General features: G+C 33.5%; 1 protein-coding gene across 4 annotated transcripts in view; it reads left to right on the top strand.

Moving 5' to 3' along the window:
* Positions 1–15,303, top strand: part of PPP3CB (protein phosphatase 3 catalytic subunit beta) — a 44,068-nt gene that overhangs the window by 14,798 nt on the left and 13,967 nt on the right. For all 4 annotated transcript variants that reach the window (XM_081075084.1, XM_081075083.1, XM_081075082.1 and 1 more), the window contains exons 4-10: positions 1,207–1,318; positions 3,099–3,244; positions 3,497–3,636; positions 3,741–3,818; positions 3,924–4,018; positions 6,830–6,955; positions 13,876–13,953. In XM_081075084.1, coding sequence (XP_080931210.1) covers positions 1,207–1,318; positions 3,099–3,244; positions 3,497–3,636; positions 3,741–3,818; positions 3,924–4,018; positions 6,830–6,955; positions 13,876–13,953 — 775 coding nt within the window. The remainder of the gene's footprint in view (positions 1–1,206; positions 1,319–3,098; positions 3,245–3,496; positions 3,637–3,740; positions 3,819–3,923; positions 4,019–6,829; positions 6,956–13,875; positions 13,954–15,303) is intronic.

The following is a 15,303-nucleotide window of genomic DNA, read 5'->3' as shown; positions in this document are numbered from 1 at the left end:
GTACTTCCTTCCATTCATAGTTTCATCATCAGCCCTCTCAACTTTCCCTCAAGTCTTCAAGAAAAACAGAAAATAGTCCTTTTTAACAAAAAGATTGGGTCTTTGACAACAACAGTAAACAATTTTAGGAAGCTTAGTTGGTAACTGAGCAGGTTGATGTGTATATCCTTGTATTATTAGGTTGGTGCAAAAGTAATTGCGGTTTAAAAGGTAAAAATAATTGCCAAAACCGCAAGTACCTTTGCACCAACCTAACAGAATGTTTCACAGCTGACTCTCTTAATACATTTTATTGTTAAAAAAGGAAAATGGCAAGGAATCAAAATAAACAAAAAGGATGGGTAGAGTTTAATAAGTATTTCTCTTGTTTACTTTTTTCTGGTAAATAAAATGAAGGTGTGAATAGTTACACATTTCGGTATACCTTAACTTGCTCAAAATAGTTTGTTTTTCTTCTTGTATATGATTATATAAACCAAGCTTATTTCCATATAAAATAGTTCCTTTTTTTAAACCGGATAAGTAAAATGTGAGTCTGTTTCTTATGTTAAATCTGTTTAAAAAACAGTATCTGTTTATTATTAAACAAGCATAAAACATTGCTATTGCCTTCATTAGGCAGCATGTCCTAATATTTAAGATCAGAGGATCAGAAGTCTATCTCCGTTATTTACAAGTTTTGTGATTTCGGACAAGTTGCTTAAACTCTTCGCTTCAGTTTCCTCATTTGTAAAATAGAGATAGTATTACATACTTTATAAGGTTGTTTGAGGAATAAATGAGGGGGATTAATTTTATAGTGCGTGATACATTATATGTACTCCATAAATGTTAACTGCTGTAATTCTTACATTATTATTATTTATTGATATACGTCAGGAGGAGACCAATCTGCTAATTGTCTTTACAGCAAACAATCTGTAAATCTGAAGTAATTAAGTAGATTATTTGACTCATTCATTCAACAAATATTTATTGTTCTTCTGTTTGCTAAGTACTTTTATAGGAGTGGAGAATCAGAAGTGAATAAGATGACAAAGTCCCTGATTTCATATATTTATATTTTAGTAAGAAACAAGGAGAAAAGATAATAATGAATAATAGAGATTGTAAGGGTAAAAGGGTTCGAGGAAAAGGAGCAAAGATCAAACAACTATGTTAAATAAAAATATAAGGTAAATTCAATGGAAACATTTTCTTTTGCAGTGTGTCTTATATTTATGGGTCCTGAAGATTCTATACCCAAGCACATTGTTTCTTCTGAGAGGCAATCATGAATGCAGACACCTTACTGAATATTTTACTTTTAAGCAGGAATGTGAGTACTGCCATGAAAAATATTTTCACTTCCTCAGTATTCTCTTGGAATGTCACGGGTAGTAAGAGTTTGAAGACTGTACAATGTACAGTAAGTAACATGTAAGAACAGATTTTGTGTTCAAACATAGAAAGCTTTGAGGAAGATTATTAAGAACTCTCTAGTATTTAATATTTTGTTCAGACATAGTACTTAAGAACAATTTTGGATTTAGTGTATAGATAACTTGTGTATAGTAATGTTAAAGTTATTTTTTTCTAACAGGAAGAATAAAAACCAAAAGAAAAAAATTGTTGTCACATTGGAGATTTTTGTCTCCCGATATTTAGGCATTCCCATAAGATTCTTAACAAATTATTCACCCTGTCATCATTGCAGGTTGTTTCATACACGCTATTAATGAGTTGAAATTCTTAGTCTACAATGTGTACCCTATTGCTCTCTTAAATTATTATAGCAATGGTAATCTAACATCTATCGATAAGCAATTACATGACATAGAGCAATGTTTGGCCTTTTTTCACACCTCATAGCTGCGTGCTTGTTAAGTTAATAATTTAGTCTTAGAGTTAAGTTCTAAAAATAAATAATTTCAAAATTATTGAGACTCAAAACATGATCCAGTTGCCCTCGCTTCGGCAGCACATACACTAAAACATGATCCAATAAAGATCATACTAGTAGACACTTCCAGTAAAAGGAGAAAAACGCAGTGACAGGTAATGGCAGAGGTGGCAAACTCGCATAACTTCAAGGATCAGGTGGGTAACCGAAGTAAATATGAGACCTAGAAAGTGCATGCTTGAATCAAATTAAAAGTTTTAATAAGCCACAGTGCTGGGAAACAGGTCTGTTAGCAGACCATTAGTTTAGAACCTCTGGTTGCTGGATGTAGATTTTCTCATATTTGAATGTTACAATATTAAAGAGGAAAATAGGAACTAAGCTTTTTTTCCCCTTAGATAATTAACAAGCCACCTGCCAAAATCTCACCAAAAAGGAAATATCCAGGATTTTAAAAGTATAAAGGAGTAAATGAATGTGTGATAGCTCCTTAAAAGTAAATGACAGTTTGATTTGATGGAGTTTATCTTTCTTGGGTTATATCAGCTTCTAGTTTCCCATTGTAAGCATTTGTGGAGACTAAAGCAACCCCTCTGCTCCTCCAGTGTATGAATAAGATCTTTTCTTTTTTTCAATTGGATAGTCCGTGATAATACAGTAGTCTTACCTGTAGCTACAAAGTAGTCACTGACTCTTAGAATAAAATAAAGTATTAAAACTATTTTAGCTTTAAGTATAGTTCTAATTTTGCCTTACTTGGCCGATAATGGTGAAGGATTGAGCTCTTTTTAGAGATTTGATTTATTTTTAGTAATGTTTTATTACTATCTGCTGCGTACCCAAAATAAATTTAGAGAGAGCAAATATTTTATCTTTGCTTACTTTGTTGATTCTTATAGAGCAAGGTGCTTGCCTTTTTAAAAAAAAATTACGTACAGTAAAATTCACTCTTTATGGTGTTTCATTCTGAGATTTGACAAATGTATAGAGCTGCCCACCACCACATTCATGATACAGAAAAGTTTTATCACCCCATGAATTCCCTCTTGCTGCCTTTTAATACTCACCCCTTTACCCACTCTCAGTCCCTGGCTACCACTTGGCTGTTTTCCATGTCTATAGTTTTCTTGCCTTTGTATTAATAGTCAAATATATATAATTTTCAAAATGATCAACTAGTAATATAATTTTCAATTTAATTGTTTTCTTTTTCAAGGTAAAATTAAATATTCAGAAAGAGTCTATGAAGCTTGTATGGAAGCTTTTGATAGCCTGCCTCTTGCTGCACTTTTAAACCAACAGTTTCTTTGTGTCCACGGTGGACTTTCACCAGAAATACACACACTGGATGATATTAGGAGAGTGAGTATATATTTTAGTTCCAAGGTTGATTCTTATTTATAGTACTTTGTTGGGTAGAGTATAGTAGCCTCAAACTTCTTTTGACTGCCAAGATTAGATAATGGTAAAAATTAATATACTGATATTTTAAGGAAATGTCTTCTAAGCATTCAGAACAATGTAGTATGGACAATATTCACTTTCCTGTGTCGATTCTAGTCTCACTTTTTGACAAATTATTTTTGTTCTTTGTTTCTTTTCTTTATTTCACAGTTAGATAGATTCAAAGAGCCACCTGCATTTGGACCAATGTGTGACTTGCTATGGTCTGATCCTTCCGAAGATTTTGGAAATGAAAAATCACAGGAACATTTTAGTCACAATACAGTTCGAGGATGTTCTTATTTTTATAAGTAAGGAAACATATCCAAGATTAATCACCTTTTAGTTGTTAAAATAGCATATACTTCATACAGAAAACCATTATTTTACTTAATTTACTCTTTTCCCCCCACAGCTATCCAGCAGTGTGTGAATTTTTGCAAAACAATAATTTGTTGTCGATTATTAGAGCTCATGAAGCTCAAGATGCAGGGTAAGACTTCTGTTTCCCTGACCCAAATTAACAGCTTATGTACAAATCAGACTCCGTCACAGTGATTGATGCTTTCCGATGCCCACTAAGCTATTTGTTTTGCAGCTATAGAATGTACAGGAAAAGTCAGACTACAGGGTTCCCTTCACTAATAACAATTTTTTCGGCACCTAATTACTTAGATGTCTACAATAATAAAGGTAAGATGTTGTTGATAAAAAAACACTGTTAAACAACTTAGCATTTTAATTGACTTATTTTTTGAAAATATAATAGAAAAGGGGCGTTGTTTGAATCTATAACCAGCCAAATCTTATGATAAGAAGTATAAGATATAAGGGAGGGGAGAGAACAAGAAAATAAAAATCCAAAATGTGAAACTTGAGTAATATGTAACCATTCCATAATGTGTCACTCATAAAAGCTGTCTTATAAAAGAATGCCAAGTTCAGTACGTCAAGCAAAACCAAACACGATTTTCTCAGACTCCCCTTTCTTAAATCTTTCCCCCTTATAATCAAGAGAATGTTTTCTTGTGTCCATAAAGCTACTGCTGCTGCTTTGATCATTTTTGTGTATTTGCACTGTACAGTTTAGTTTATCGTGTTTCTTGTTCCATGTCCACTAATCTAGGTTCTCTTTACCTTTCTTATTCCTTACTTTTACCTCCACAGTCTTAATTACTGCCCCATCAAGATTTGTAGTTGAGCCTTCTTTGATTAATTCACTCTGACCTCCTTTCAGGGGCAGAGTCTTCCCTTTTCTTTCCTTTTACTGCTCTATCGTTCTTTTTTTGTTGTATCTTTTTTTCTTTACCTTCTGTTCCAATGGTTTCCATTCCCTCTCCTTCACTCCACATTTGATCTATATATTATAGTAATTGGGTTTAATTTAACTTTGAACATAATTTACTGACAGATAATACCAAAGGATCCTAATCTAGTTAAGTGTGTGCCAAGGACATTGAAGATGACCTTGCGTATGTTTACGTAGTTCACATTTTCAGAAAAGGAAATTAAGTCAGCTCCTATTCTGTCTTGACGTGTCTGGAATTCAGTTGACTATGCCATAGTTTCAAGGGTCAGACTGGAGTGGATGTGCCAGGTTGACAGAACAGACTTTTAAAAGTACATTTAACGAGATAATGAAGTCATTGCTAAATATGGGTTGTGGTGTGAATTCAAAAGAGGAACAGAATAAGAGTTCTTTGGATGATTGGAAGTGATGGTTAAAAGATTAAAACATTTGCTGCAGGTCAAGTAGCAGCATGGTGTATAATAACTTTGATAAGAATGTGCATAATCCTTTGATAAGGATTATGCCAGTGCTAAATATTCTTTTAAATTATATTTTGGTCAATAAATTTTTAAACTTGTTTAAAGATACCTAATTAGGTATGACTTCATTTTTGAGGAGGAACATATCTAAATTTTGCCTACATTCTGAAGAACAGAATCAACTGCGGTATTTAACTTCCTACCAGTGTGCCCGTTCCTCATCCGGGACTGCCTCGTGTCACTATCAAAGGAGCTAGTGTTCAGTGCTCAGTTGATTACTGCCTTAGTGGTTTTCCTTTGTCAGTTTGACTCCGGAGGTTAAGGGATCAAGTTTCTTAGTATTCAGACAAGAAACTCAAATCATGGAATCTGTCTTGTCAAAATCAAATGTCTCTTGGTAATTCTGAGTCTGTACACAGTGTTAATCATTTGAGTACTTATGTGGTATGAGTATGTTTGTAATGTTTCATTCTATATGTCAGCCAATTTTCTAGATGCTCTCTCTCTCTTTTTTTTCTTTTTTTTTTAAAGCTGAAAGCTTGGTATCAGCCTTTAATTTCTTTTTTTATTTTTATTTATTTTATTTTTTTTTATTTTTATTTTTTTTTTTTAGCCTTTAATTTCTAAGGCTAAATTTAAAATACTTTTATTTCCCGGGAATTTCATAAGAGAAACAAACATATTACTTGTGACTCTATATTAGCCAGACTCTCAAATCTTGGAATTTAACAGCTGCATTTCAGTGCTTTTCATTAAAATGGAAAAAAAAAAGTAATCTCATAATTATTATAATATCTGCAAAGGATTTTATACTTTTATGTACTTTCATGGGAAATACACCTTCTGATCTTAAAACAAACTTCTGAAATAGGCAGGGTAGACATATTAGTCCTATTTTATAAATGAGAAACAGATTAGCTAAATAATTTACCAAGCATTGCACAGCTAGTCCCTGCTGTAGCTGGACTCTAGCCCATCTAACCCAGTGTTTTATAAAATAGTATAACCAGTGACTAAAACTTATGTCAGTTACTTTAAGATATTATTTAAATCAACATATTGAAACATTAGAAAGATACCTGAAACTGAGATGAGTATGCTGCCTTTGGGATATTTGGTTATAGTTTCTCTTTTGGTATTTTAATGGATTTTTTAAAATGACATAAAATATTTATTTGTAGTAGTTTCACTTGATTTTCATATTGAATGAAATAAATACATTCATACATTTTAAAATAAAATGTTCCACATTGGCTTTTTTTGTGTGTTTGTTTTCTGTTTTGTTTTGTTTTATTTTTCTTTATTGCCATTTAGCCTTTTTTTTTCAGGTTGCCTGCAACAAAAAAGACCATCTTAAATTCCTCCAACTTGTATGAACTTTTAAACCTAGAAAATTGTTCAGTGCCATTCTGTGTTTCCTGTAAAAATTGAGTTTTCACAATTTTGGATTTAGTAAAAGTGCATATTTATCATTGGATTATAAAGTAAAACAAACATTTCTAGAAAGAATCTAGAAGTTTTATTAATAATAACACGTGAAGCTATGACTATGCTCTACACAAAAGTTTGTTAAAAAACATAAAGTGTGTTATTATGAAAAATTAGTTCCTACCTCCCTTTACTAAGCCCTAATAATTCCACTCACCTCTTGATTCCCCACCCTGTTAAAAAGATATTTTACTGCTTTTATATGTTTTAGACATTGTTACATTGACATTCAAACTTATCTTGCAGCTGCTGTATTAAAGTATGAAAATAATGTGATGAATATTCGACAGTTTAACTGTTCTCCACATCCTTACTGGTTGCCCAATTTTATGGATGTCTTCACATGGTCTTTACCATTTGTTGGAGAAAAAGGTATGATTTTTATTTAAAAAAAAAAAACAATTGTTTTATTACTGTTAGATAAACTCCGATATCACAGGCACATACTTGCTAAAGGAAGCTGAAGTCTAGTTTCACTGTGGTTACAGCCCTACTTTTGTCAGTGGGTGTGGATATGAGAGCCTCAAAGATATTTTAGTTAGCTGTTTACAGCCCCCATGTGAGTGTGTCTGGGGGACTGGGAGAAGACTTATAAATAGCCCGATGTTGTCTTCAGCTGTTAGGTTTTCTTTTCTTTTTTTCTTTAGCTTAAATCTTTTACAAAGGTATGACAGGATAGCTGTGCTTTGTAATGGATTCTTTTGTATATTTTAACACCAATTTTGGGGATGTCACAGCATTTCGTGGGAGGATTTAATAGGCCTCATTTGGGGCAATGCTAGTCATTTCATAGCAGTTCTGTACTTTGAGAAAAATGATAAAAAGAAATTCAGGTTCTAACCTAATATTTCTTCTATATAAAAATATGTATAAAATTTTAGTGGTAATGCTTTTCTAATAATTTAGAGGAATACCTATTAGTATATACTTCATAGGCTTTTAAAGAGAACATAAATGATATTTAAGAAATTTCGTTTCTATATTTTGTCCTAGTTTTATAGAATTCTTAGGATTTGCTTACTTTATCACATTCTTCTTTTCAATTTAGTGTTAATTTTTCCACAAAGCAATCAATGCCTTAGTTTCCATATGTGGAAAATAAGAGTGTGAGAGTACAGACATGATTGTAAAACATTTTGTTCTATATCCCTCTCTATTTTTTCTCATCTCTTCCATGTTACAAGATGTTTCTTTCTGTTTAAGATACGTGACTTCTGCCAAGGCAATTTTTGGTCGTAAAATTCAGAGTTAATACTTAAACTGTGCATGGTAAACAGATTTTTTTTTTAGATTGCGTTCAGTCTTTGTCAGTTACTCAGTAGGTCAACATTAAGTTAATATGGAGATAGAATTACCTACTTTAGCATTTGAGAAGGGGGCCAGTAAAGGGCTTAGGTGCAAGGGATGCATTACACTTATAACCTTCTATCTTTGGTATATGAGAAATAGTTCAATCATAACATCATCTGTCTAAAGGGAATTTAAGAATTCATCATGCTCATTCTCCTACCTCCAGGCTAGACTGCAACTCAACTATATTAATGTAATACGAGTGGAGTGGGGGGTGGAGAGAGCAGGGAGGATGAGGTAGGAGGAAAATGAACATTTCGTAGATTCTAATTTGATTCTTTGATGCTCCCACAATAAGGAAATATTTAATTGTATATAATTTAAATGTTTATACTATGAGTGTTTAAACAAGGAAAGAAATAGACATAATAGTTTTGTCAACTAATGCAAAAACAAGGACATCACAGAATTTTAGAGCTCATGGTGAACTTAACAGTCATATAGTCTAACTCCTTTTGAAAGATGAGAAAATTTAATTACTGTCTATGGATCTCTCATAAATGAAGATGGAGAAAAGTAGGTATCTATCAGCATTCCTACATTTGAAGTCTGCTACTAAGTGATCTTCTGTTCTTCTTTGGCTACTTGAAATCATCTGTTATAAGATGAGGAAGTATTCAATCTTTTTGACCATTTTTGTTGTTTTTCTATGGATCTTCTCTAAATTATTCATGTTTTTCTAAAAATGTGAAGCTCAGATTTGAACATTATGTGCGAATAGAATCCTAACCAATGTTGAGCAGTGAGAAAATTTTCCCAAACTCACTGCATATTTTTCCATTTCAATACATATTAGCTGTTTAGCCTGACTACTTCTTGATTCTAATGGAAATTTTCGTTTGGTGTGAAAAGCAGCAAATGATATCTCATTTGTTTCACTCAGAAAAGCCAGTTTGACATCTGATCTAGTTCCTGGGAAGCAACTAACCTAAGCCAGAGCCTTCCTGAGAGGCTGGTTTAATTTTAAAGTTAGAAGAAAGCAGTGTTTTTTAACTTTTTAGGTGCTTTTTATTCCAATTGGGGGGAAAAACCCCACAAAACTTAACGTTGGAAAATTTTCAACGTACACAAAGGTAGAGTGAATAATATGATGAATTCCTGTGTACCAGTTACCAAGCTTTGACAATGATCAAATCATGGCCAATAATGTGTCACTTATATCCCCATCCATTGCTCCTCATCCCACACCTCAATTATTTTGAATCAAATCTCAGCTATTTTTTTTTATATCTATAAATGTTTTAGAATGCATTTCTAACAGTAAGGACTCTTTTTTTTTTAATTAAAGTAACTACACAAAAACATTAATTTCTTGATACTAAAACCTTGTGAGAATCTGATAAAAGTTACAGACTTTTGCTCCAGAAAAATGTATGTACAAATATACTTACATTTGTACATACGCTCATAGGTGTGAATTCAATTGTTTACCTCCCCTCAGGTTTCTTGGCCCCAATTTAAGAACCTCTGTTCTAGAGGATCCAGTATGGTGTGATCTTCATAGAAGGTCAACATGTAAGATTTATTCATTTAATAGATTTCTTTTGACAGTGTTTAATTCAGGATACTTAGCATACAAAAATAAAAGTAAGATAAGGGACTTTGCAGATTGATAGGGAACTTAAGCTACATAAATAATGATAAAATGGAATATGGTAAGCACTCTGAGGCAAGCATAGTTTTATAGGAATTAAGAGGAGAGAGGAGATTATATCTATTAGAGGATTAAAGCAGCCTTTGAACTGGGGCTTGAAGAATGGTGGGATTGTGCTGGTAGATACAGGGACGGGAATGCTAGGTAAGAGAACTTTCCCAAGCATGAGTCTGAAAGCGTAAGGTCACTGACAAATGTTGATGGGCTCAATTTGATCATCGAGTAAATGTCTGAAGGACAGGTAGTGAAAAAAATGAATGAAAAGTTAAGTCAAGGCCACATCATAAGGATCTTGATCACCACACGGAGAATTTGGAACTTTGATCAAAGGTGGGAAGCAAGTGAAACAGAATATCACCACGATGGCCATTTAGAACAATTACTGTAGTGAAATGGACTACAAGGAAGGCTAGAGGTTGGGAGACCTATTATAAAGCTCCATTAAGAGTCAAATGGAAACATAATGAAGTTCTGATAGCATTAGAAATGGAGAGTAGGGGATAACCACAAGAACTATAGAAATAGAATCAGTGAGATTTAACAAGATGGCAATGTTTATTAAGGACAGGGAATGGTTGACGATAACTTCAATGTTTTGAGTGGTAAAAAGAGTGACATTAATACCCTCTGATGAAAACCCCTGTTATTCTAACAATTCCTCCCTCTGGTTATAGCTGCTCTTCGTCTTCATTGGACTCGTTAGGCCTCTGACCATGTCATTTTATTAGATCCCTCCTTGCCTCTCTTCCTTCTTAACATGCCCTCAAATTCCTTTCCTTGTTTTCCTACTTTGTTTGTCCTATAACTCAGCTCCAGTTAAGTCCGGCCATGCGTTTCCTCCATTCTTGCAGCCAGGGTATAGAGCACTGCTAGAGATATTTATACAGCCTGGTGAATTGTACCACCCTTTGATTTCTAGCGTTAGCTGGGCTCTCGAGAGTATACAAACAGCCTTTATGTCACCAGTCTGCTGCCTTGTCCATTGCCTTTAGGATACAGTCGAAATTTTTATCCTTTTTTCTCAAATACTTTCTTTTCCCAGACACTTCCCCACTCTCGGAGAAAACACGTACCATCAGTGGGAGCGTTCTCTCCTTCCTGTCCCTCTGCTTTATAAGCTGCACTCATCTTGAATTCTTGTCTTGGTGTCCCTAGATTCTATTACCCTTCTGCTTTTTCAGGAAACTTGCTTCATCAGTTAGGTCCCTCTGTGTGAAACTTTCTCTACTAAGCACTTTTATAAATTGTTCAAATCTGTTTGATCTTTAAATAAAAAATAAATAACATTTTCCCCCACCTGATATCCTTCTTTAGTTACTACTGTGTTATTCCTCTCTTGCCTTTCCTTCACAGCTAACCTTCTGGATGAAAAGGACTGTAAACTTAAAAGCTCCTATTTAGTTTTCATAAACGGCTTCCAGTAGCTTTCAAGATAAACCTTAACCTGTCACACAAGGTTTTTGGACTTTCTCTTTAGCCTCTTTTCTTGCCTTTCTCTTTTGTCTTCTCTGTGTTCCAGCCATAACACAGCACAGCCAATTTCCTAAATGTGCTGTGCTCATTAAGTTTCATGCCTTCGTACTTTTTACTTTTTCATAACAGCTTTATTGAGATATAATTCACATATTGTACAATTAACCTGTTTAAATTGTACAATTCAGTAGTTTTTAGCATATTCACATAGTTGTGCAACTATCACCACAATCAATTTTGAAACATTTTCATAATCTTCCGAAAAAAACACTGTACACTCACTCCCCACACACCCCCACTCATCTACTTTCTGTCTCCGTAGATTTGCCTGTTCAGGACATTTCAATGGAATCATGCAATATGTGGTCTTCTCTGAATGGCTTTTTTCCATAGTGTGTTCATGGTTCATGCATGTTGTTGCATGAATCAGTATTTCATTCCTTTTCGTGACCAAGTTATATTCTATTGTGTGGACATACCACCTTTTGTTGATCCATTCATCAGCTTGTGGATATTTGGTTCTTTCCACTTTTTGACTATTACGAATAATGCTGCAATGAACATTTGTGTACAAATTTTTGTGTGGATATATGTTTTCATTTTTCTTAGGTATGAAACTGGGAGTAGAATTGCTGGATCATATGGTAACTCTAACCTTTTGAGGATTGGCCAAACTGTTTTCCAAAGCAGCTGTATCATTTTACATTCCCACCAGCAGTGTATACTGGTTCCAGTTTTTTCATAGCCTTGCCAACTCTTGTTTTTATCTATATTTTTTTATGATAGCCATCATATTGGATAGGGAGTTTTTCTGTCATTGTAGTTTTGATTTGCATTTCCCTAATGAATGATGATGTTGAGTATATTTTCGTATTCTTTGGCCATTTGCATATCTTGAGGAAATGTTTATTTAAATTCTTTATTCATTTTTAAATGGGCTATTTGTCTTTATATTTTTGAATTGTAAGAGTTTTTTATATATTCTAGATGCAAGGCCCTTATCAGATATATGATTTGTAAACATTTTCTCCTGTTCTGTGGGTTGTCATTTTACTTTCTTGATGGCGTCCTTTGAAACGCCAAGAATTTTTAATTTTGTAGACGTTCTATTTATTTTTTTCTTTTGTTGCTCATGTTTCTGGTGTCATGTTTAAGAAACCATTGCCTAATCCAAGCTCATGAAGATTTACCTCTGTCTTTTCTTCTAAGAGTTTTATCGTTTTAGCTGTTACATTTACGTTTTTGATCCATTTTGAGTTAATTTTTGTATATGGTGTGAAGTGGAGGGTGGTCCAACTATATTCTTTTGCATGTGGATATCAAGTTTCCCAGCAGCATTTGTTGAAAAGACTATTCTTACCCTACTGCATTATTTTGGCACCCTTTTTGAAAATCAGTTCACCTTAAAATGCAAGGTTTTATTTATGGACTCTCAATTCTGTTCCATTGATCTATATGACTACTTCATACTCTTTCTAACTTTTCTTTAGAATGCAGTCTGCCCTGGCAAACTCCTAGTTCATGATTCCTCTACTGAAAGCCTTCCTTTCCCCAGCAGATTTGTGCATACTTCTGCATGGTTACAGCATAGTGCTTATCACTCTGTGTGTGTGTGTGTGTATGTGTGTTTGTGTGTGTCCTTCAGTAGTTAGGAAGCTTTTGGAGAGCAGGGACTGGACCTTCTATATCTCAATTCCAGAGCTTTACCTGGCATGTGCTGTGCTATTAATATGTTTATAGGAGGAATAATAGGGGCAGTATTGAATTCTGTTTTGAATGTGGTCATTTCCAGATGTTGTCAGAACTTTCACGGGCTAATATGGAATAATAGGCTTTTTTATTTATTAATTGAAATTTCCTTATACCTTCCTTTTTTGTTTACTCATTTGTCAGATATTTACTGGATGCCTGTCATAGGCCAGGCACTGTGCTAGGCTCCGGGGGTACAGTGGCAAACAAAACAGCACCCTACACTGATGAAGCTTTCATTCTATAGGGGAAACAGTCAGTATACAAGTAGTTTAAGATGGTTGACAATCAAAACAGCAAGAAAATCCAGACTCTGAAAGAGAGGTCAAGACTGGTGATGTAGAATTTGGAGTCATCTTCCAAAAGGTGATGCTTTATATAGCGATGAGTGGGATCACCAAGAGAGTGGAGCATGTAAAAAGAACAAGACAGCAGAGCATCTTCAGAATATCCAAGTTTTAGGGAAAATGGTCTACAAGGTAGGTAAAGCCATGAGTAGAATCCTGGAAACCACGGGAAAACAGAAGGGAAAAATATATAGAATGGTAAAGGTGGAGTAAGTCTGAGAAGGAACCATGGTTTCAGGTTGTTAGACAGTCATTAACAGCCGTAAAAATTATGTTTCCGAGTTACTGGAGCTAGGTTTTTAAAAATTTGAGTCCTGGGACTTTTTTGCAACAGTGGAACTGTGCCATGATTTTTTTCTTACTCATTAATGCTGTATCCATAAATGAATTTAAATGTATATATTTAGATTTTTTTAAAATCTCTGTTCTTATCTCTGTAGGGATTCATTTTTTTTTTCTGAGAAACCTGAAAACTTATCTCGTAAAGAATCTTTCTCAGACTTGTTATCCATTGAATTTCTTTCATTTTGAAAGGCTTTATATCTTTTAATTCCATCATTCCTGCTATCAGAATGTGTTAAGTCAAAAAAAAATTTGTGTTAAGTCTTCCTGGGTTAAAAATCATTTGATCATTTATATAAAGTTACTGTGTATACTTATAGACAGTTGAATATGGGCAGCTAACGTGTAACTTTTTTTGTTTTTTGATTTTGGAATAGTGACAGAAATGTTGGTAAATGTTCTAAGTATTTGCTCTGATGATGAACTGATGACTGAAGGTGAAGACCAGTTTGATGGTATGATTATTCATTTTACTATTTTTTATTGTGAAATGGTATTTTTTAACTGCCTAACTTTAATACACACTCCTTTGCAAAAGATAGTCATTGCTCTCAAATGACTATGCTATTTGATAAGTGACAAGTCACTTTTTCAGATATTACTTAAGATTTTTAAATAATTTCAGTGATTTTATTTATTTTTTCTATTTGTATGGGGAAGAAGATGAATTTTGGGGAGGGGGAATTTGGAAAAAAGAACAGAAGAAAAGGAAAATTGAAGTTATAAAAGGATGTGGTTCTTCATGAATATGGACACTGCTTAGAGAAGGAAGGATAAAAATGCTTTTTGTTTCATTGGGACAGTATTCTTAGTGCATCAGAAACATACCTGAACCCTCAATGTTGTTGGAAGTTCCTCCTTCTTTCCAAAAACCAAAGTAAGTTGTCCCAACTTACGAGTGGTTGTATTCTAAGAAACCACTTGTTAGTTTAGTTTGAGATTCAGAAAGCGTTTTTTTCCATAGAAACAAGGTTATATGTGGTTGTTAGTTCTTACGTCAACCAACCAGCCTATGTACCTAATGTGCATTTATAGTGTAAATTAATACCATACAAGCACAATGCCTTTTATTTTTCTGTTTTGAAATTCTGATTTAAAGCTTTTTAATTTCAATATTTATTTAAATTTAATTAACTGAATAAATAAGGATGTAAACACCTTGTAAGCTGAAAACTTTATTTCCTTCCATATACCCCTCACATCTTTGTTGTAGCATACTTTTCATAGTTATAATCAGTATACAGATGTTTCCATGTGTTAAACATAGTTTACATATTGACAAAATTTCATAGCTACATTTTTCTGAGTATATTAATACATAATTTCATAGTTAATCTCACCGTTTGGCTTTTGGGTGGTTTAAATTATCCTTATTCTGAATAACATGCAATAAACATTTGTATGATAGTTTTTGTTTTACTTCTTGGAGTAAATTTCTTGAAGAAAATTATAGAGTTAAAGAATATAAGTTTTAGCTTCACTATTTTAGCTATGAACTGCCAGATAGACTACTTTGCAGAAGAATTGGACCAGAAGTACTTCCAGCAACGAATCAATAGACCTGTTTCTCCACAGGCCCACCTCATTGGTTTTTGGTCATTTTTCCTTATTTTGCTTGGTGGCTATATAGTAGTAAATTACAGTTGGTTAATTTACATTTCTTTGATTTCAGTGATGCTAAGGAAAAAAATTACTGTCTACTTTTTCAACTGTAAGCTATCTATTTCAGTTGACCACTTCTCAAGTAAAATCTAGTTAGATATTTCTCTGCTTACAAGAGGTTTGATTCTTAAACACTGTTGTAA

Source organism: Rhinolophus hipposideros (genome assembly GCF_964194185.1).
Source record: "Rhinolophus hipposideros genome assembly, chromosome: 15".
NCBI lineage: Eukaryota > Metazoa > Chordata > Mammalia > Chiroptera > Rhinolophidae > Rhinolophus > Rhinolophus hipposideros.
The sequence above is the reverse complement of the archived record's forward strand: the minus strand, read 5'-3'. Positions and strand labels throughout refer to the sequence as shown.